Below are 20,481 nucleotides of genomic sequence, written 5' to 3'. Positions count from 1 at the left end.
TAGTCCTGCTAACTATGTGTCATTGTTGAAAATTGACGATTTTGGTTGGCCACAACCCATTCCATCAGATTGCTCGGGAGCTCATATCTGACTTTCATCAACCTTTCTTCCTAGCTTTGACTTTATTCTCAACTGTGAGTTATTATTGATGCGTTTAGAACACGCTGTTAAAGGGCGATTTTGGGAAATCCACCACCTTTAAAGTTAGCTGACGTTCGCGTTAGCAAACAAGCTCCAGGGATGGCTGAGGTTCCTGGGACGTCAAGTGAGACCATAACGGAGACTGTGCAAACCAGCACACCGCCACCGCCTCAGCAGGTAAATCATAAAGGACTGCTCGTCAAGTCGTTTAGTTTCAGGTGAGCACGCGTCACAGTGGCTAATAAGCATTCCACTTGCTCATAGGCCCGCTCAGTAATAACGCTCGTGCAAATAGGTCACGGTTTAAGTGCCATTTAGTCTCCATATGACCTGGCGTGGATTTTCGGGAATGAAAGAGGGAAGCGGACTGCCTGCCTGCCGGTGTTGTGCTCGATTTGGTTCCCCCGTGAGATTTTGTTCCCCCTGCCGCGGGAGCGCGCACAGCTTGTTTGGAAAGCGAAAAACCGATGCCGTACGGCGTCGTACGGCGTCAGCACTATGTTGTTTTCAATAAAAACATGAAGAACTCACGTTTGCGTCAGTCAATTTTAATTTTTATAAGGGATTATTGTCATTTGATGTCTTTAAATTCATCCGCGTTCTGCCATTGAAGCGGGGTGCATTCAAAGACCAGTCGTAAAGACGGAACACTCACTCACTTCACCAAAAAGCAAGGATATAATTACGTGAGCTCTTTGCATAAACCTCGATGCAAAGAAACTCCTCCTTTTGGGTACCGTTACATGCTACAAGGAGTATATATTACAAAGGAGACTTTATTCTTAATTGTAATCATCATTCATCCATCCATGTTATTACTCAGGTATTTTCAAAGCAAATTAATATTGTTGCATTTATTAATTTGCTTTAAAATGACAGCGCAATATAATTAAAAGCTGACACTCTAGCAATGTCAAACGTGTTAGTTTAAGAAAAAGCCAAGATTGTGATCAAATCTTTCATAACGACAATGATTTGAGTGAATTGATTTGAATGAATAATTGAGAAGACATTTCAGTTCTGAAGGCTCCTTTTGTCCCAAGCAAAGTGAAAGGTGGTGGGATAAAAATTGTAACAGGAACGCTATAAAAAATGTCAAGCCGTGAATATTTGTGCCCCCCTCCCATTTTGAGAACGGTGAGTCCTGGACATCGACTGGCTTTTTTTCTGTCTTCCTGGGGGTCTGCTCAGGTAGTGTGGCAAATTTGAACAAGTTCCCTCATTCCTGGCCCAAGTTACAGGGGGGGAACAAATCCTCACGGGGCACCCGTGAGGATTTGTTCCCCCCCCTTATTTTGAGAACGGTGAGTCCTAGACTCCAGCTGATTTTTTTCTGTCTTCCTGGGGGTCTGCTCAGGTAGTGTGGCAAATTTGAACAGGTTCCCTCATTCCTGGCCCAAGTTACAGGGGGGGAACAAATCCTCACGGGTGCCCCGTGAGGATATGTTCCCCCCCCTTATTTTGAGAACGGTGAGTCCTAGACTCCAGCTGATTTTTTTCTGTCTTCCTGGGGGTCTGCTCAGGTAGTGTGGCAAATTTGAACAGGTTCCCTCATTCCTGGCCCAAGTTACAGGGGGGGAACAAATCCTCACGGGTGCCCCGTGAGGATATGTTCCCCCCCCTTATTTTGAGAACGGTGAGTCCTAGACTCCAGCTGATTTTTTTCTGTCTTCCTGGGGGTCTGCTCAGGTAGTGTGGCAAATTTGAACAGGTTCCCTCATTCCTGGCCCAAGTTACAGGGGGGGAACAAATCCTCACGGGGCACCCGTGAGGATTTGTTCCCCCCCCTTATTTTGAGAACGGTGAGTCCTAGACTCCAGCTGATTTTTTTCTGTCTTCCTGGGGGTCTGCTCAGGTAGTGTGGCAAATTTGAACAGGTTCCCTCATTCCTGGCCCAAGTTACAGGGGGGGAACAAATCCTCACGGGTGCCCCGTGAGGATATGTTCCCCCCCCTTATTTTGAGAACGGTGAGTCCTAGACTCCAGCTGATTTTTTTCTGTCTTCCTGGGGGTCTGCTCAGGTAGTGTGGCAAATTTGAACAGGTTCCCTCATTCCTGGCCCAAGTTACAGGGGGGGAACAAATCCTCACGGGGCACCCGTGAGGATTTGTTCCCCCCCCTTATTTTGAGAACGGTGAGTCCTAGACTCCAGCTGATTTTTTTCTGTCTTCCTGGGGGTCTGCTCAGGTAGTGTGGCAAATTTGAACAGGTTCCCTCATTCCTGGCCCAAGTTACAGGGGGGGAACAAATCCTCACGGGTGCCCCGTGAGGATATGTTCCCCCCCCTTATTTTGAGAACGGTGAGTCCTAGACTCCAGCTGATTTTTTTCTGTCTTCCTGGGGGTCTGCTCAGGTAGTGTGGCAAATTTGAACAGGTTCCCTCATTCCTGGCCCAAGTTACAGGGGGGGAACAAATCCTCACGGGGCACCCGTGAGGATTTGTTCCCCCCCCTTATTTTGAGAACGGTGAGTCCTAGACTCCAGCTGATTTTTTTCTGTCTTCCTGGGGGTCTGCTCAGGTAGTGTGGCAAATTTGAACAGGTTCCCTCATTCCTGGCCCAAGTTACAGGGGGGGAACAAATCCTCACGGGTGCCCCGTGAGGATATGTTCCCCCCCCTTATTTTGAGAACGGTGAGTCCTAGACTCCAGCTGATTTTTTTCTGTCTTCCTGGGGGTCTGCTCAGGTAGTGTGGCAAATTTGAACAGGTTCCCTCATTCCTGGCCCAAGTTACAGGGGGGGAACAAATCCTCACGGGTGCCCCGTGAGGATATTTTCCCCCCCCTTATTTTGAGAACGGTGAGTCCTAGACTCCAGCTGATTTTTTTCTGTCTTCCTGGGGGTCTGCTCAGGTAGTGTGGCAAATTTGAACAGGTTCCCTCATTCCTGGCCCAAGTTACAGGGGGGGAACAAATCCTCACGGGTGCCCCGTGAGGATATGTTCCCCCCCCTTATTTTGAGAACGGTGAGTCCTAGACTCCAGCTGATTTTTTTCTGTCTTCCTGGGGGTCTGCTCAGGTAGTGTGGCAAATCTGAACAGGTTCCCTCATTCCTAGCCCAAGTTACAGGGGGGGAACATATCCTCAGCTGTTTTTTTTCTGATGATTTGTGCAGTGATACTGTTATTAATGCACTTTATCAACGTCTTTGGCCTTATTTGGGTCAAACAACTTTGACAACTTCAATAATTTCAATAAAATGTGTAAAGAACATTTACACCGTTTTAAATGGGGGGGAACATATTCTCACAGGGCACCCGTGAGGATATGTTTCCCCCCCTGTAACTTGGGCTACAGACTCAAGGTCTGTCTGTATTAGTACTGTTTATTGAATTATATATTGCAAAATTATCAATGAAGTTAAGAAGTTAAATATCTTAATATTGTTGTCGGGCCAATTAGTGGACCAACAACTTTATTAAGACATTATAACTGGCATAACTCAATTGGCATTAATTTTGTTCTTTACACATTTTATTGAAATTATTGAAGTTGTCAAAGTTGTTTGACCCAAATAAGGCCAAAGACGTTGATAAAGTGCATTAATAACAGTATCACTGCACAAATCATCAGAAAAAAAACAGCTGAGGATATGTTCCCCCCCTGTAACTTGGGCTAGGAATGAGGGAACCTGTTCAGATTTGCCACACTACCTGAGCAGACCCCCAGGAAGACAGAAAAAAATCAGCTGGAGTCTAGGACTCACCGTTCTCAAAATAAGGGGGGGGAACATATCCTCACGGGGCACCCGTGAGGATTTGTTCCCCCCCTGTAACTTGGGCCAGGAATGAGGGAACCTGTTCAAATTTGCCACACTACCTGAGCAGACCCCCAGGAAGACAGAAAAAAATCAGCTGGAGTCTAGGACTCACCGTTCTCAAAATAAGGGGGGGGAACAAATCCTCACGGGTGCCCCGTGAGGATTTGTTCCCCCCCTGTAACTTGGGCCAGGAATGAGGGAACCTGTTCAAATTTGCCACACTACCTGAGCAGACCCCCAGGAAGACAGAAAAAAATCAGCTGGAGTCTAGGACTCACCGTTCTCAAAATAAGGGGGGGGAACATATCCTCACGGGGCACCCGTGAGGATTTGTTCCCCCCCTGTAACTTGGGCCAGGAATGAGGGAACCTGTTCAAATTTGCCACACTACCTGAGCAGACCCCCAGGAAGACAGAAAAAAATCAGCTGGAGTCTAGGACTCACCGTTCTCAAAATAAGGGGGGGGAACATATCCTCACGGGGCACCCGTGAGGATTTGTTCCCCCCCTGTAACTTGGGCCAGGAATGAGGGAACCTGTTCAAATTTGCCACACTACCTGAGCAGACCCCCAGGAAGACAGAAAAAAATCAGCTGGAGTCTAGGACTCACCGTTCTCAAAATAAGGGGGGGGAACAAATCCTCACGGGTGCCCCGTGAGGATTTGTTCCCCCCCTGTAACTTGGGCCAGGAATGAGGGAACTTGTTCAAATTTGCCACACTACCTGAGCAGACCCCCAGGAAGACAGAAAAAAAGCCAGTCGATGTCCAGGACTCACCGTTCTCAAAATGGGAGGGGGGCACAAATATTCACGGCTTGACATTTTTTATAGCGTTCCTGTTACAATTTTTATCCCACCACCTTTCACTTTGCTTGGGACAAAAGGAGCCTTCAGAACTGAAATGTCTTCTCAATTATTCATTCAAATCAATTCACTCAAATCATTGTCGTTATGAAAGATTTGATCACAATCTTGGCTTTTTCTTAAATGAACACGTTTGACATTGCTAGAGTGTCAGCTTTTAATTATATTGCGCTGTCATTTTAAAGCAAATTAATAAATGCAACAATATTAATTTGCTTTGAAAATACCTGAGTAATAAAATGGATGGATGAATGATGATTACAATTAAGAATAAAGTCTCCTTTGTAATATATACTCCTTGTAGCATGTAACGGTACCCAAAAGGAGGAGTTTCTTTGCATCGAGGTTTATGCAAAGAGCTCACGTAATTATATCCTTGCTTTTTGGTGAAGTGAGTGAGTGTTCCGTCTTTACGACTGGTCTTTGAATGCACCCCGCTTCAATGGCAGAACGCGGATGAATTTAAAGACATCAAATGACAATAATCCCTTATAAAAATTAAAATTGACTGACGCAAACGTGAGTTCTTCATGTTATTATTGAAAACAACATAGTGCTGACGCCGTACGACGCCGTACGGCATCGGTTTTTCGCTTTCCAAACAAGCTGTGCGCGCTCCCGCGGCAGGGGGAACAAAATCTCACGGGGGAACCAAATCGAGCACAACACCGGCCGGCCTGCCTGCCTTCCGGCCTGCCTGGCTGCCTGGCTGCCTGCCTGACGGAACACTGAGGGATAACGTTTAGAAAAGGATGGTGTCAACCCTAATCGAGCTAAAGTTACAAGTGCTGTTGACATGATGTGTTTCTGCCATGTTTCCAGGAGGGACGCAGTCTGACAATCAAGCTAAGGAAGAGGAAAACCGAGAAAAAGGTCGAATGGTCCAGCGACACGGTTGACAATGAGCACCTAGGGAGGAGGTCCTCCAAATGTGAGTATCTCACACCCACCACCTCAGCAGCATTGCTGTTGTTCTTTCTGCAACACTTACAGTTGCGCTCAAGTCATGTGTCCCCCCCTAAAATTGTGTAAATGCTTTTATCTCACTCATCCAGCACGCTGTGTTTCAGGTTGCTGTATTTACGAGAAGCCTCGACAGTTTGGCGAGTCGTCCTCCGAAAGCGAGGGAGACGATGACGACGAAGGCTGTGGCAGCGCGCACTGTATCCTGGGCCACGGACGGAGGGATCACGAACAGAGGGGGGGCGGGGGAACCACGGCGCCCCCAAAGTCTGGAAGGTCACATGCTCACTAGGTAGCCCTGTCCATGGATGGATGGACGGATGGATGGATGGACGGATGGGTGGATTAGTGAGTAGCTGGTTATTGGATGGTGTGTTTGGGTGGGTGGGGGGGGGGGTCATCACAACATAGACACAGGCCTGCTATCTAGCGTTAAGCGCCACCCATCACAGAGAAAGACAGCGACAAACTTCATGCTACCTTCCACACATGGCACTTGTCAAAGCTATTAAGATGCTACAAATATGCTTTCTCTTTTCTAACATCTAGAAAACAGAATCTCGCCAAGATGCGTTATAAAGATGACATTTCCTTTTTGGGTTGTTTTCAAAAAGACATGAGAAAAGTCCAAACAATGAAACTAGCAGGAGTAGTCCATAGCTCAACTAACATTTAATCCACCCGCGTCAAGATGCTCTCCTTTTTTTTTTTTTCATCTTTACAGTCATAGGGGCACATGTCTCTGTTGATTTGGACATATTTTCTTTCAATCGAGCTATCGATTTGATATTTCACTTTAGGTGTGATTCTCTCCTTCATGTACATCACATCGATCCAGTCATTTCGAGTCCGTATGTATGGTATTTAGCCATTTCCTGGTCAGAGCCTTCTTGCTTGCTACCAACCTCCATAAACATTTATTATTGAGGCTTTTAACCTGTATTGATTTGTCATAAGCACCAAAGAAAAACCGCAATGAATTTTGATGACTTACTCATCTGTCTGGAAGGCAGCGTGTCGTTTTGTATTTCAAGACTTGCTGTATGAAGATGGTAAATCAAATCCAATCCGGTCGTGTATTTTGCGCTTGATCATACGGAGCTGTACAACAGAAATGGCTTGTTTTCTTGCTCTATATTCCAAAGCCATGTGACTGCACTCTCAAATAGTGACGACAAGCAGATTTGAAATATGAAGATGGATGGATGCATGCATGGATGAATTGACACCACGCACAACGGTGCTTTACTCGGCAAACGACCAAACTCACGACTAAATCTCGGTATGCAACATCATTACTGGCAGGTGGGTCTACTTTTGTGTGGAATGAATTGATTGTTGAAACCGTTGAGTCATTCATTCCCAACGATGTCGTGTGAAAGAACAACACAAGCTGGAAACTCCTCTGTATGGTTTTGTACAATACAACATTGCCATCCAAATAGCTTGTACATTGAGACATGAACAGAAATGTGATTTCAAATCTACTCGTGGCTTCATTCCCCCCCCCCCCCGATAGTGTTAGGTTTAATGAACTGGTGTTGGTAGTTTTGAAAAGCTCGGCGTGTTCATTAGCATGTGGTTTTCCTTTGGACATATACGTCGTCCAACATAGGACATTTTGCAGCAGACTGCCATGTGAGAAGCGATCGATACTATTGGCGTGAATAACTGCTCATTTACTCAACACGTTTTGTAATAATCACCGCAACATGAAGTTCTGCTGCATGTTGTTTACAAACAAAAACAAATCATCATTCCACAGATGAAGGGTGATTGTGCTCTTCCTGCTGTGCTGCGTTGGGCTTTGGGCTGCTTTTCATTGCTGTTTGTCAGACAGGAGAAGACGAGAGGTGGCGGTGCAGGTGCAGGTGCAGGTGCATGAATGTTGCCCCAAGCTTTGTGCTCTCATTTCTCACCACTGAGAGAATTCACTTCACTGAATATCACAATGTCTTTTGTGGATCACACACACGCACACACTTATTTTATTCCGACATTTTGTGTACATGCAAAAGCGATACAATATGTACGCTACATCGGTCTGCGAATGCACATTTCTGTAAATACAATTCAGCCAACTGAATGTGAAGTAAAGTTTTCAACTGTGATGCGCTTGTCTTTTCTGTCCGAAATAACGCCACATTTCCAAGTGCATCAAAGCACAAGCAGCAATTTGGAGCGGAAGAGGAGGCAAATGGTGTCCAAATGAAAAAGACAAGCAAATGTGAAAGAGTCGCGCCATTTGTTTTCCGTCACATTGAATGAGAAGTGCTTTGTCAGCGGCACGTTTACCTTCCAGGTCTGCTTTTCATGACGAATGACACCAAATGTTGGGCTGGCTCCATTTGGAAAAACACAAAAAGTGATACATGTCAAGTGTCGTTTGATCGTTGTATCTTTTATTTCCTTGTTAACGTTGCAGGTCATGAAAGAAAAGGGCATCTTTCACATCCCAATAACTTGCTTGCTTGGGCCAAGTAGAGTGGCTCTTGTGCATTTGATCTCCTAACACACAGGGGGTGGTGATTGCAACGAAACTCTAAAAGTGGATGGGGAAAGTGTCCCACGAATCTTTGGCTGAAAGAACATTTCAAGAACATTCGACTTAAGTGGTAGATGGTCCAACTTGTAGTTCACAAGAAGTGTCCAAAGTGACTTGATCTGTCATAAATGCGCCACGGACGGACGGACGGACAGACAGACGGCTAAGAGGGTGCTGGAAGAAAATGCGCCGGGCGCTCTTGCGACTGTGATATCATTCTGACGTTCTGCTATCAGCTCCATCCATTTCACCACCTGCGGAGGACACCACACTGTTAACGTATTGTGGATTTGCAGACATCAGAGTCTCCGGCCTCCACTCTACCTATTCAAATGGTGCTTTTTTTTTTTTTCATACAATGATTTGGCAAGACCAAATTGTGATCCGTTCCACTGGGTGCAACACCCACCGTTCTAAATTGGTCATACGGCACAGCATTTGGATGTGTGTGCCTTTTTTTCTCAGTGGTTGGAGTTGGTTTCACACTTGATTTTCAATGGTAAACCAAGCGACGTGATACTGAGCTAGCCATTGTGGAGAGGTGGCCATTTTGTCATTGGGTCACGGATCGGGAAGAGCTTGATATCATAAACGCAAATTGACAACGGCGTTTACTTCGGCGGCAGCGGCAGCAGCAGCCTGAGGCATGTTTACATGGAGATAAGCAATGGAGTGCGAGCGCCAGTATTAGTGTCAAAGAGCCTGCCAACGGATGACTTTCCCTACTTACCAAGAGGTTTAGCTCGTCTTCTTCTGGTCACTTGCACAAAGCAATTCTTTCTGCTCCCCGTCGCTCATCTCAGCTTCCATGCTCTCCTCTTCCGCTCGTGGTTGTTCATCTTCCAATCCGAGAAGCACGCTCTTTTTCAAGCTGACGGAGATCACCAAAGCTTGCACGATACCGTAGATAAAAGCAAACTCTGGGAGATGCTCCTGGATGAGCCACAGGAGTCCAGCCATTCCCACTGTGGAGACAAAAAACATGGCCATGCCGTGGAGCCAAAGCCTCAGCGGTCCCTGGATGCCCAAAATTTCCAAGATCAGCTTGACGGGAGGCGACACAATCCACAGGAAGCCCACCACAAACAGGTCAAACAGGTGGCGGAGGAAGTTGAAGCAGATCTCATAGTGCTCAGGAAAGAGTTCCACATTCCAGCTGTGCACAAAGAGACGAAAGGGCGACGCTAGCCGAGAACGGGGAGTCGGGGACGGAGGAGGAGTTCCGTAGTCTGAAAAGTCCCCGTCGATATCCCGCTCGCCGCTCTTGACGTGACGCAAATTCGCCTTCGGTCCGCTCGGCTGTCTTTTCCTTCCCCACGGAAGAAAAGACTTTGGAAGAAATGTATTCCACCACCATCTTGCAACAGGTTCAACTGTTGGCTCCATCTCTTGTTTTCCTGCACACGCATCTTCCCTTTCCATCGGTTTCTCCTGAGCTTCCCAGTACTCGTCGTCTCCTGGACAACTGTGCTCTTTCGAGCCAGAGCCAGTGCGCTTGTTGAGCTCATCTTGATCCGACCTGGTTTTGTCTGACGCTGCACTCCTACCCCAGGAACGCAGCCATCCCCATGCTCTTCCGGCCACAGCTGTCATGGTCGATCGAGGAACTTTTTGCAGCAAACTTCTCAGCTCCTTTTGTCTCAAACGGACAAGTTGGACAAAACAGTGCAGATGATGTACACCCTGAAGTGGCTCCAAAATCAAGTCGGACTTGTCACAATCAATCAATCAATCAATCAATCAATCGTGTTCATATGTTGGAAGCCCAATTGCTGTGCAAGTTGGTCAAATGCGGAAGTAAATAGAAGGTGCGCTCATTTGGCGTCATGTAGCCAACGTTTTTGTACGGCGGCGGCGGCAAGCTTGGCAAGCTTGTCCAGAGTTTCTCGAGCCCTGCTTCTTCACTCCGTGTATCTGGAAATGCAAAGGAGGAAATGCTCAGGCTCGAAATGTTCCTTCCTTCCTTCGTTCCTTCCTTCCACGTAGACACTCACTCGATCGAGTGTGGCTAATGCTGCACATACGTACATGCCTCGGCGGTAACGTTACATCATTTGAGGAGATTCGATCGGACTACGATTATAAAAGACCTCAAGTAAATATCAGCAGCTACGGAAAGTGGCAACGCGTACATATCCCCAATGTTGAACAGAGAGAACGAAAAGATCACCTTCATCCACGTTCCTGCTATGCTCGTACAGCAGCACTCCGCTTGAATTGCCCAAATCTTGAGCCAGGCAAGTCACCAATTTGCTCGCAAAACTACCATTTGGAATCAAATCTCATTTGGTTTGGATACGGCCTGTTGCAGGTGGACCATTATTGCCAGTGAAGAGAAGGTTCATCATAAACAAGAACAAAAGAGGGCAGGCAGGCGGGCGGGCGGAGTTCCGGTTCCCCTTCAAAATAAAATAGTCGACCCTTCCCACTGCATACTTGAAATAGGTACAGGTTTAATTCTAGACTACTTTAACTGCGACAAAAAAAGGGCATCGGTTTACTTGCTATCACTTCTAAATGGCCAAAGAACTGTTCTAACATTTATAAGCCTCCAAACGAGTTGATTTGACATTTGTGCCAATTTTGTGAGCTCTAATGATTCATAGATTATAAATGACTACTTTCCTCCTCTGTATTTAGAGACATTCTGTGTTCGTGATATGAAAAATATATTTCATTACAAGTTTAAATCAGCACACATGTCAGATTCATCCATTTTTATTGATTACAAAATGCATTCAACAGCAGACAAAATGGCCACTTCAACACCTCTGCTTCGGCGCCTGCAAGAGAATTTAAAATTTCAGCCAATCAACTCATCATAATGAACATCAAATTGACACCAACCTTTCCAAAGCAACTGTAGTCCAAAGCAATCGTGTCGAGTGCCTCACAATCAGCTGGATATAAAACAATAGGTTTAGATCACCTTTGGTAAAAAGGCAAGTTTCTGGGTTAAACAACAACTATTTTCAATGGTCCGAGTGTCTCAGTACGCTGCGGGTAAACTTCAGCTTGAAATCAGTAGAACCGAATGAACATGAATCATCATTGACCAAACAGACCATGGAACACTTTTTGTCCATTAATACAGCATGCATGTTCTCACACACTACGCAAGCACAAAATGGAACGACTGTACTTACAAGTCAAAGATGCGGCATCCTTCCGATATGCGTCGGGCGGGAGCTACAAGACAAAATGGCACCGGCACAACCATGTGACAAAATGCCTCGGCACCATGTCAAGACACCATTTTGGAAATGAATAGCCCATGATGTGATCCCTGTCCATCAGGATGCTCCGAAACTAGCTTTATGAAGTCAGTAGTCCACATTTAGAGGAGGAACATGATTTGGTTTCGACGTACCTTTGAGAGGAACCTGCCATTTGGAAGGCTGAAAAGCAAAAGGAGAGTTCAAATACTTTGCACCTCAAAAACCTTCTCAAAGTAAAGCAGGCATGCTCAGAGCACTGTAAAAGAACTTCATTTGGAAAAATCAGAGACTCTAGTCTAATGAATCATCATTGCAGCAATTGGATCAGTTGCAGGCATCGTTAAGCAACACTCACCATAAACGCATCATACGGTGCATTCAATATAGACGGGCGGACGTCGCCAATCTCCGCCATCGACACAAAGCAGTGTGTCAAGGTCGTTGCCCTGCTCTCACCCGGTGTATCCATAATGCGGAGTTTGGATCACACAGTACTCAGCTGCAGGTCTGTGATACCTGAAGACAGTAGGAGAGTAGAAATAAGTTCCATCTAGGCATCGACACAAATTCTGCAGAGGAAACGACATGCATGGTCAGTGCACTGTGAAAGAGCATCACTGAAAAGTCAGAGACTCTAGTCTAGTGAATCATCATTGCAGCACTCCAATGCATGAAACTCCGGGAAAAATCAACCAACACTTACCATTGACGTTACGGGCGTTCCAACATTTTTGTCGTGATTACACCCAGAAGAGTAAGCCTGGGGGGGTTGAGCAGAAAAAGCATTTCGGCATTGACATTTAGAAATAGAAAAGCAAGAAACAACCTTCCTACAAACTTCAAGGCCGCACGCAGTAAGCAACATTTCACTCACTTTGGTCATCCATCTCCGATTCGGAATTCTACAACTTCAATAGACAAGATGAAAGTCATCAGGAAATCTTGACGAATCATTTCTGAAATGGAATAAATGGAAAAAAGAAATGATCAACGCAACACTTCCTTGGCTCCCCATGCCACGTGCTTCCCACAAGGACATTCAGCGCACGCGGACTCGCTTGGATCGCACTTTTTCTAATACATGATCAGCTATAATTACCGTTCATTGTTGCTCTTTCATGAATGCACTACATTCGTGGCAAAGGGTGAACTATTGGTTCTGCGTGTGCCACCAGCTGCAGTCTGCCACCACCAGGGAGAAAAGAGAGAAACGTCGGCTTTCGATGCTTTATAAAGCTGGGCCCTTCTCGGTTTGAGATAGGTGGCGACATCAGTGCCTGACAGAAACTCGCTTACCCAAAAAACACAGACAATGTAGGCACGTTTATAGCGTGGAGAGGAAAAAACGTGCACTTCTTTGACATGATTCGAGGTTAATTAGCTTTACTGAGTCCGTCGGTTCTTTTTTTCTAACGAAAACGTGGAGGAGAGAAGAAATGTTCATTCTCAAAATTCAAGATTCAAGAGTTCAAAATCATTTTAGCGGTGATTTTATGTCAATGAAAAGATTGTAAAGCTACTCACAGCTATTAAAGAACAAATTCAAAATCAATGGAGCCGCAAACAGGTCAGGCACATTTCATTTGCGCATTTAGGGCCTTTCGTGGTTGCCAGATAACGTTGACAAACAGCAGTTGAGGCACGAAGCTTTGTTCCGTGTTCAATATATTAGTGCTGGCAACACAAGCTCAGACGCTGCCTGGCTGGCTGTCACTTTTGGGGCGCTTGGTTAGGTCGACGGAGCGAAGATGGCGACCGCCTACGAGCGATACAATTTGTAAGTACATTCATTGACAATGTTTATTTTCTTTAAAGACACTATCTCGAGCAAACTGTAGCCAGTAAGCTAGCCACAAGACGACAACCTGGGAGGAAATTAAGCTGTTGCTAACGAGGTGCCAGGACAGCTAAAGTTCACTGAGTACTCTTGTTGGACCCGGAAGTACTGAAGTTGAAACTCATTATCCATTATTAAAATAAATCAATTATCCGCGCCAAGGCAAAACCTCAAAGTGTTTTTGTCTCTCAGGAGATACAACCATTTTCGTCGACTGAGGCAGTTGATTTTCCGGTAGCTGGCAAATAAAATCCTGTATGCAACAGCCTTTCTTTCGTAACATTCCAGAAAAGCAATCTTGACCACTTGCAAATTCTGTTTGAAATCTTGCTATGTCGTCACTCCATGATTTAGTTAAAACTAGTTGAAACGTAGTTCCAATGTATTCTTTGCTTCGAAACGAGCATTTCTCTAAACATATATTGAATGAAAAGACCAAGTCTACTGCTTTTTCAGCAAACTTTGGTGCGAGCCAAGGAACATGTAGTTAGTGGAGTTTGGATTATGAAAGGGCAACAATAGGTTGTTTGTGCAGCTCTCTCACTTGAGCACTGCTTGGTCCCATGGCTTCAGTTCTATTTGACGCTGTGGCTAAATATCAGGTCACACAGGAATCTTCATCTGTTTCTGAGCACTACTCAGAAACTACAGTTCCTGTGAGATTTAATTCCAAGCTCCGGCATCCCCGCCCTAATGATCGTAAGCCATATAGGATAGGGATGGATGGATGGATGGATGGATGGATGGATGGATGGATGGATGGATGGATGGATGGATGGATGGAAGTTCCCACGGCTCTTTATCTGCATCATTGAGGCAGCAGCTGCCAGCTACCATGTCTTTGACGTACTATTGTAACCAGTAAGTCTCTTGTCAGACACACCACCCCAGAAAAGTTTTTCATTGAAGCCTGCGATGAAGGGGCTGACGCCGTCCTGACCGTCGACAGGGTGTCAAACGAGATGACCCTTACAAGTAAGACCAACGACTCTTACAGACAATTGAGTGGCATATCGGGGCTATTTTGATGTTGTCTAACGACTTCATGTTAACTTGACAGGTGACATTTATCCTTTTGGCACTTTGTCAAAAGACTCATCTGTTTTGAATTGACAGGTAAAAAGGATATCCCTGCCTCAGCGGCGACCAGGCCAATTTGCGGCATCATGGGAACCATTCGCCTGGTTGCTGGTAGCTACTGTCTTTCATGGAAGCGTATGTCTTTGCAGATCTTGCACTGACTGACTTTCTGTAGGGATGTACCTCATCGTCATTACGAGGAAGAGAAATGTGGGCAGCCTCATGGGTCATGCAGTGTGGAAAGCCGTGGATTTTGATATCATCTCTTACAAGAAGACAATTTTGCATCTGTCAGAGATCCAGGTATAAGAGAAGCAGGGAAAAGGTGCCGCTTGTAATTTGGAACGGTCCTAATCTTAGGCACTTTGCAAAACCAACCCTCAAAGGTCCTCATGGAACTACAGCTACCGTGGAGAACATGTACTGTACGTAGGATAGGTTTGTGTTCCTGGGAAATGTTGGCAGTTCACATCAGGTTTCACTGCCGTGCAAATTGGCTTGGCACTCTTATCCTATTATGCCGAGAGAGAGACACAAAGCCCAAAACCTTAACACACGCCAGTTGTGTTGAAAATTGTAAACGCTGAGACCAAATGAAAGCCTCCCCCCCCCAAATGTCTGAATAGAAAGTCTCTGCATGCTTCGGTTGAAATACACCAAGGACAACATTTTCCGTCCATTTATGATCTTCATCTTTTCCAATGGCTGCCAATTGAGTTCAACATTGGTGTGATCCACTTCAGCCTGCCTCTGCTAAGGATGTTGTTTTCCTGTCGTTTTCCTAGTCTCAAGAGAACAAGACCTTCCTGTCCATGCTAAACAATGTGCTGACGACAGACGGTTTCTACTTTTGCACGGATTATGACCTGAGCCACACCCTTCAGCGGCTGGCCAATACCAGCCCCGACTTCCAGGAGATGAGCTTGCTTGAGAGGGTGAGTGAGTGAGGGCGGGAGGGAGGCAGCGAGGCAGTGAGTGAGTAAGTGAGGCGGCAGGTCGGCCGGCAGGTCGGCCGGCAGGTCGGCCGGCAGGTTGGCCGGCCGGCAGGTCGGCCGGCAGGTTGGCCTGCCGGCAGGTCGGCCGGCCAGCAACCCTAACCCTAACCAGCCAGCGAGCAATCAGTCCGCCTCCCATCTCCCTCCTGGCCACCCTAAGCACATGCAAATGGGAAGCCCTGTTAGTCCAATCTAACCTTCGCAATCGACGGCTCACAAACGAGAAATGATAAGGATACGTGTGCGTGTTTCAGGCAGATCAGAGGTTTGTGTGGAATGCAAATCTCCTTCGAGAGCTGGCGGCCGAGCCAGAGGTAACGTGACCAAAGGCCCTTTCACTTGCGGCCGGCTGTGTATTTTTCTAATCGGTCCTAACTTGCCATCTACCTTCCTGTAGCTCCACCGGTTTGCGCTCCCTGTTCTCCATGGCTGTATCCTTTTTTGCGCTCGTCGAAAACAAAGTCAAACAGCTGATGTCCAAGCGAATGAAGAGATTCTTATACTTGTAGCAGACTAGTTTCCTTGCTCTATCTATTTGTCCAGTCATTGTCATGAAACCGTGTCGCATCAACGGGAAGATCTTTGAGTGGATCCTCATATCCCGCAGAAGCTGCTTCCGAGCTGGTGTCAGATACTATGTCAGAGGTAGGTAACAAAAGTCTGCATATTACTTTCATGACTCAGGCTTACACAACGAGGCTCAAAGTTGAGCAATCGCAGACCATTCATTGAATCGGTGAGATTTTTGTTTCTAATTCATCGTATGATATTGGCGCAAGGAACGGACGGATCCAGGGAGATTTGTCCAACTTGGTACAAAAGACCGTTTTTCTGCCCATTTCTTTGAATGGCTTCCAGTTGATTTGAGTTCAAATGTTTTTGACACCGAGTAGCAGCAGAAAAGATGCCAAGTCTGTGCTCCGCTCCCCAGGCATTGATTCGGAGGGCCACGCTGCTAACTTTGTTGAAACGGAGCAGATGGTATTATACGAAGGAGCCAAAGCTTCCTTTGTGCAGGCAAGTGTGACGACAACTGTGACCGACCGACCGACAGACCGACAGACAGCCCGCCCGTGTGCAAGTGGTCAAATCCTTTTTCCGTCCCGTAGACGAGAGGCTCGATGCCTTTTTACTGGAGTCAGAGGCCCAACCTGAAATACAAACCCAAACCCATTATCAGCAAAACCAGCAGTCACGTAAGGACAAGTCTTCAGTTGCTCTTTCAATGGCCGCAACTCCGTAGTAAGCGCTTGAAAATGTCTTTCAGTTGGATGGTTTCCAGAGGCATTTTGACTCTCAGCTTCTCATCTACGGCAAACAAACTCTTCTTAACCTGGTAAGTCTCCAATGAAACGGGGCCAAATCATTTGAGGTCATTGAGTCATTTTGACTCTCAGCTTCTCATCTATGGCAAACAAACTCTTCTCAACCTGGTAAGTCTCCAATGAAACGGGGCCAAATCGTTTGAGGCCGCTCCGCTCAGATCATACGCTGTCTCGAATTGGAAAGCTTTGGCAATAGCATGTACAGCCAGCTCCATTTCCAAGTGCTCTTTTGATGTTGTTTTCCAGGTGAATCAGAAAGGCTCTGAAAAGCCACTTGAACAGGCATTTGCCAAGATGGTGGCTAGTACCAACAATGGATTGCTGAAGTACGTGCCGTGCCGCTCGTTGGGTTCCTTTCATTTTCTTTCCATGACTTTTTCAAAGCAATTGGAAAGGGTGCTATTTCTGTCTTCTATTTTCTTTGGAACGAGTGTGCCATGAATGTTTTCCATCCTCAGTTACATCGCCTTTGACTTCCACAAAGAGTGTAGCCACATGAGATGGGAGCGTCTCCAGATCTTGGTGGAAGCTGTGGCCGAAACGCAAGATGAATACAGGTGGTGTTTCACACGGCGGCCGAATGAAAGCGTTGAAGGTTCGAGCGCAAAGGCCTTCCTTCTCTCCCTTTGCGCAGTTACTTCATGGTGAACCCGGACGGCAAGGTACTAGCCCAGCAGAAAGGCGTCTTCCGCAGCAACTGTATGGACTGCTTGGACAGAACCAACGTCATCCAGAGCCTTTTGGCACGACGCTCCTTGCAGTCTCAGCTCCAGGTAAACGCTGAGACAAAAGGCCAATCGATCCATGAGCTTGACCGTCCCTATGGGCTCGTCTCTCTTCAGAGAATGGGGGTTCTGAATGTCGGACAGCGTCTTGAAGAACAGGCTGACTTTGAGAGGATCTACAAAAATGGTAAGCGCTACTTGTATCTACCTTGTTAGCACGTGGCGTGGCGTGACGTGACGTGACGTGACGTGACGTGGCGTGACGTGACGTGAGCGTCCTCTCTGCCTCTCTGCCTCGCTCACATGCTCACATGATGTGTGTGTGTGTGTGTGCTTTCTAATGGAATCAGCATGGGCTGACAATGCCAACGCATGCGCCGTACAGTACGCCGGAACGGGTGCATTAAAAACAGACTTCACAAGGTACAGTCGCATATCAAATGACTACCACTTGTGACTGACATGATTGTCGCAGCTTCTCTCTGACAAAACGTTTTCTCCCTTTTTCCCGACCGACTCAGGACAGGGAAAAGAACCCATTGGGGATTGTTGATGGATGGCTGGAACTCAATGATCCGCTATTACAAAAACAACTTCTCCGATGGCTTCCGACAAGTATGTTCCATACGCAGAAAGACTTGGTGTCGTGATGCCATTCAAGCAAAATAGTGGAGGAAAATACGTACCCTTTCTTTGCTTTCAGGATTCAATTGACTTGTTCCTGGGCAATTTTGCCATTGATGAATCGGACGGCCCCGGTCCTCTCAGGGTGCAGAAAGACTGGAAGTTCCTCACCGTGAGTCCATGACTATTTTGTCACTTTGCAGCGTCAGCAAATGAACTTCAATGTCGTCTTCTGATCTTGCTTTACAGCTACCTATCGTCATGTTGGTGGCATTCTCAATGTGCATTGTATGCTTTCTCATGGCTGGTAAGTTGTATTTCATCTCGACTATTTTCAACGCACTGCAGAACCCTTTGCCATGAGAGCTTCAAGTTTAGTTAAGGAACATGGGGCAATGCTATGAATAAATGAATAAGCATCACTTGAGCTAAAAGGCTTCTTTTTTTTTTGTCGTCCTCCATGAGGAAGGCCTTGGTATGATATTCCATTTAGCACTTAGTATTATGTGACACACCCACCCTTGTGTCAGTTCGAGCTTGTTGCATATCCTGTTTGACAGTGAGCAAACATGTTGGAATAGAAAAAATACATTCCAGACACGTGAGTGTGTTTTCCTCCCAAAGTGTCTTTTCTCTTGAAAGAATCCACTTATTTGTAGTCAGTTGTTTCAATCAATAATATTTCGGGCTTTGTTTTCTTTCTTTCAGGTGACACATGGACGGAGACTTTTGCTTATGTGATGTTTTGGGGCGCTTGTAGCGCCATCACAGCCACCATCATCCTCTTTAACGGGCAAGACTTTGTGGACGCTCCTAAACTTGTTCACAAAGAGAAGATGGACTGAGCAAGTGGTGTGTGTGCGTGTGTGCGTGCGTGTGTGCGTGCGTGTGTGCGTGTGTGCGTGTGTGCGTGCGCGCGCGCATATCGGGGTACGCAATCATCACTCTGAGCACCAGAGCAAGATGTACTGTCAACATTTCTCTCTTCACATGCTATCTGATGTGTCCATATTTGAGGGGTGAACAATTGGAGTCTTTTCAAAGGCATTGATTATTGCGTTCTCAACGGGGAGCTCGCAAATGATCACCAAGCGTTTGCCTAAACCCGATGAACTAACTCCTTGACGACAACGCAACGTTCGGTGCCTCGCAATAGGGACAGTAGCTTAAGATGTTTCGTGGTGTGTTCCACAGACAAATAAACCAGGATTAGGGTTCATCTGGTCCAAAAGGCATGTAGTCAAAAGGATTGGATTGAGAGCAACAGCTTTTCCTCCTGGCAAAACACTTTTGGTCGTCCTGTCAACTTCCTACCATTCCTGTATTCTTCAGTTGCCTTCTTTTTTGTGTGTACGTCAGGATTCTTTAGCCTACATTGTCATTTTCTGTGTACAGTTTTGTGACGGAATAGCGAGCGAGCGAGTGAGCCTTACCGCCACTCGTGAAAAGCAACAATTGTCCCTCCAAGCTAAAAGAGCTTCATTGCGCAAATGACTACTTTTGTATGATTGAACTTCCTTAGAAATGTACTCCTAATGGCTGCCAAGACCAATTGACATATACAATTAAGGTAACTGGATAGTAACCACTTGTATGTAATCGTTGCATTATTATATTAAATAGTATCAATATTCCTGAAGTTTTGAACCGTTTTTTTCATGTATGCAAATTTTTGTTGACTTGTACTGCTACACTTATCACGAAGCCAGTCATCGTGATATTTATTTCTCGGAGTGTGGTATAAGGATATTGTGCAGTCATCTAAATATTGTCCTCAGTTATTAGTAGTTTTAATTCATGAGAATTTCTTTTTTTTTTTTTTTGCCCAAGGTAATTATTGTATGTTTGCACAGAAATGATCATGATTTGTAAACGACACATTGTCATGTTTGCAAGAAAGCTACTCAATTGCACAGACAATGTCATGTTGCTTCAACTGACACATTTTGCATATTTGACGGATGACCTTGCGAGACTTTGGGTTTCTATTTACAGTCCTAATGTGTATTGTGTTGTCATTATTTCGACATAGTATATACTATATATATATACACACACACACACACGTATACACATTATAATAAGTGATCAATATTTTCATAGACTGTACAGCATTCGTATCATGTAGTAGTTGCTTCTGTTGCGATTCAACCTCTAGCTCATCTGTTCTAAATTATTTTTTGCAAACTTGTCAACAGTTACACTTGTGATTTCAAAATGTCAACTTGGTTATTTGCGGGGATTTGATGGCGTCACAAATCTCACGATGTATTTACACTACATTGTATTTTGGATCCAGGTCGACCAATTTGCGATTCTCCTCACAGCAGTCAACTCTATTTAAGCCTTCATCACTTTGTTTGAATACTGTATATTTGACAATAAACTACTATGAACGGATTTCCA

At 45.7% G+C, this 20,481-nt stretch overlaps 3 protein-coding genes, 1 long non-coding RNA gene and 1 other non-coding gene across 5 annotated transcripts; 2 read left to right on the top strand and 3 right to left on the bottom strand.

Moving 5' to 3' along the window:
* Positions 1-13: 13 nt before the first annotated feature.
* ppp1r11 (protein phosphatase 1, regulatory (inhibitor) subunit 11) lies at positions 14-7,837 on the top strand. The gene is made up of 3 exons (XM_088364634.1): positions 14-318; positions 5,586-5,694; positions 5,834-7,837. Exons 1-3 carry the CDS (start codon positions 241-243, stop codon positions 6,016-6,018), a joined length of 372 nt encoding a protein of 123 aa, XP_088220760.1. The 5' UTR covers positions 14-240; the 3' UTR covers positions 6,019-7,837.
* Positions 7,838-8,106: 269 nt separating this feature from the next.
* c21h6orf47 (chromosome 21 C6orf47 homolog) lies at positions 8,107-10,658 on the bottom strand. Its single transcript, XM_088364622.1, has 3 exons — positions 10,442-10,658; positions 9,002-10,185; positions 8,107-8,525 (listed from the first exon to the last, which is right to left on the bottom strand). Exon 2 carries the CDS (start codon positions 9,862-9,864, stop codon positions 9,010-9,012), a length of 855 nt encoding a protein of 284 aa, XP_088220748.1. The 5' UTR covers positions 9,865-10,185; positions 10,442-10,658; the 3' UTR covers positions 8,107-8,525; positions 9,002-9,009.
* Positions 10,659-10,973: 315 nt separating this feature from the next.
* On the bottom strand, positions 10,974-12,748 carry LOC148379614 (uncharacterized). The gene is made up of 8 exons (XR_015854851.1): positions 12,589-12,748; positions 12,364-12,445; positions 12,193-12,249; positions 11,845-12,005; positions 11,642-11,669; positions 11,418-11,460; positions 11,119-11,171; positions 10,974-11,054 (listed from the first exon to the last, which is right to left on the bottom strand). It is a non-coding gene; the product is annotated as an uncharacterized LOC148379614 (long non-coding RNA).
* Positions 11,735-11,804, bottom strand: LOC148379615 (small nucleolar RNA SNORD52). The gene has a single exon (XR_015855268.1). It is a non-coding gene; the product is annotated as a small nucleolar RNA SNORD52 (small nucleolar RNA).
* Positions 12,749-13,096: 348 nt separating the features above from the next.
* Positions 13,097-20,475, top strand: sacm1la (SAC1 like phosphatidylinositide phosphatase a). The gene is made up of 20 exons (XM_088364607.1): positions 13,097-13,266; positions 14,204-14,301; positions 14,443-14,517; positions 14,582-14,709; positions 15,192-15,341; positions 15,656-15,715; positions 15,799-15,832; positions 15,945-16,046; positions 16,333-16,418; positions 16,511-16,597; positions 16,669-16,737; positions 16,973-17,052; positions 17,185-17,283; positions 17,361-17,499; positions 17,569-17,638; positions 17,802-17,874; positions 17,973-18,066; positions 18,155-18,247; positions 18,325-18,382; positions 18,784-20,475. Exons 1-20 carry the CDS (start codon positions 13,238-13,240, stop codon positions 18,918-18,920), a joined length of 1,761 nt encoding a protein of 586 aa, XP_088220733.1. The 5' UTR covers positions 13,097-13,237; the 3' UTR covers positions 18,921-20,475.
* The last annotated feature ends 6 nt before the right edge of the window (positions 20,476-20,481 follow it).

Source organism: Syngnathus floridae, chromosome 21 (assembly GCF_059516105.1).
Source record: "Syngnathus floridae isolate MCC-2025c chromosome 21, RoL_Sflo_1.0, whole genome shotgun sequence".
NCBI classification, from domain to species: Eukaryota; Metazoa; Chordata; class Actinopteri; order Syngnathiformes; family Syngnathidae; genus Syngnathus; species Syngnathus floridae.
Note: the sequence above shows the minus strand (reverse complement) of the source record. Positions and strands in the feature narration are given on the sequence as shown.

Bases quoted from the DNA above. Each gene is read 5' to 3' on its own strand.
- ppp1r11 (XM_088364634.1), top strand. From the start codon at position 241: ATGGCTGAGGTTCCTGGGACGTCAAGTGAGACCATAACGGAGACTGTG. The intron at 319-5,585 runs GTAAATCATAAA...CCATGTTTCCAG, and splicing joins CACCGCCACCGCCTCAGCAG to GAGGGACGCAGTCTGACAAT. The intron at 5,695-5,833 runs GTGAGTATCTCA...GCTGTGTTTCAG, and splicing joins AGGGAGGAGGTCCTCCAAAT to GTTGCTGTATTTACGAGAAG.
- c21h6orf47 (XM_088364622.1), bottom strand. From the start codon at position 9,864: ATGACAGCTGTGGCCGGAAGAGCATGGGGATGGCTGCGTTCCTGGGGT.
- sacm1la (XM_088364607.1), top strand. From the start codon at position 13,238: ATGGCGACCGCCTACGAGCGATACAATTT. The intron at 13,267-14,203 runs GTAAGTACATTC...GTCTCTTGTCAG, and splicing joins GCCTACGAGCGATACAATTT to ACACACCACCCCAGAAAAGT. The intron at 17,875-17,972 runs GTACAGTCGCAT...CGACCGACTCAG, and splicing joins TTAAAAACAGACTTCACAAG to GACAGGGAAAAGAACCCATT.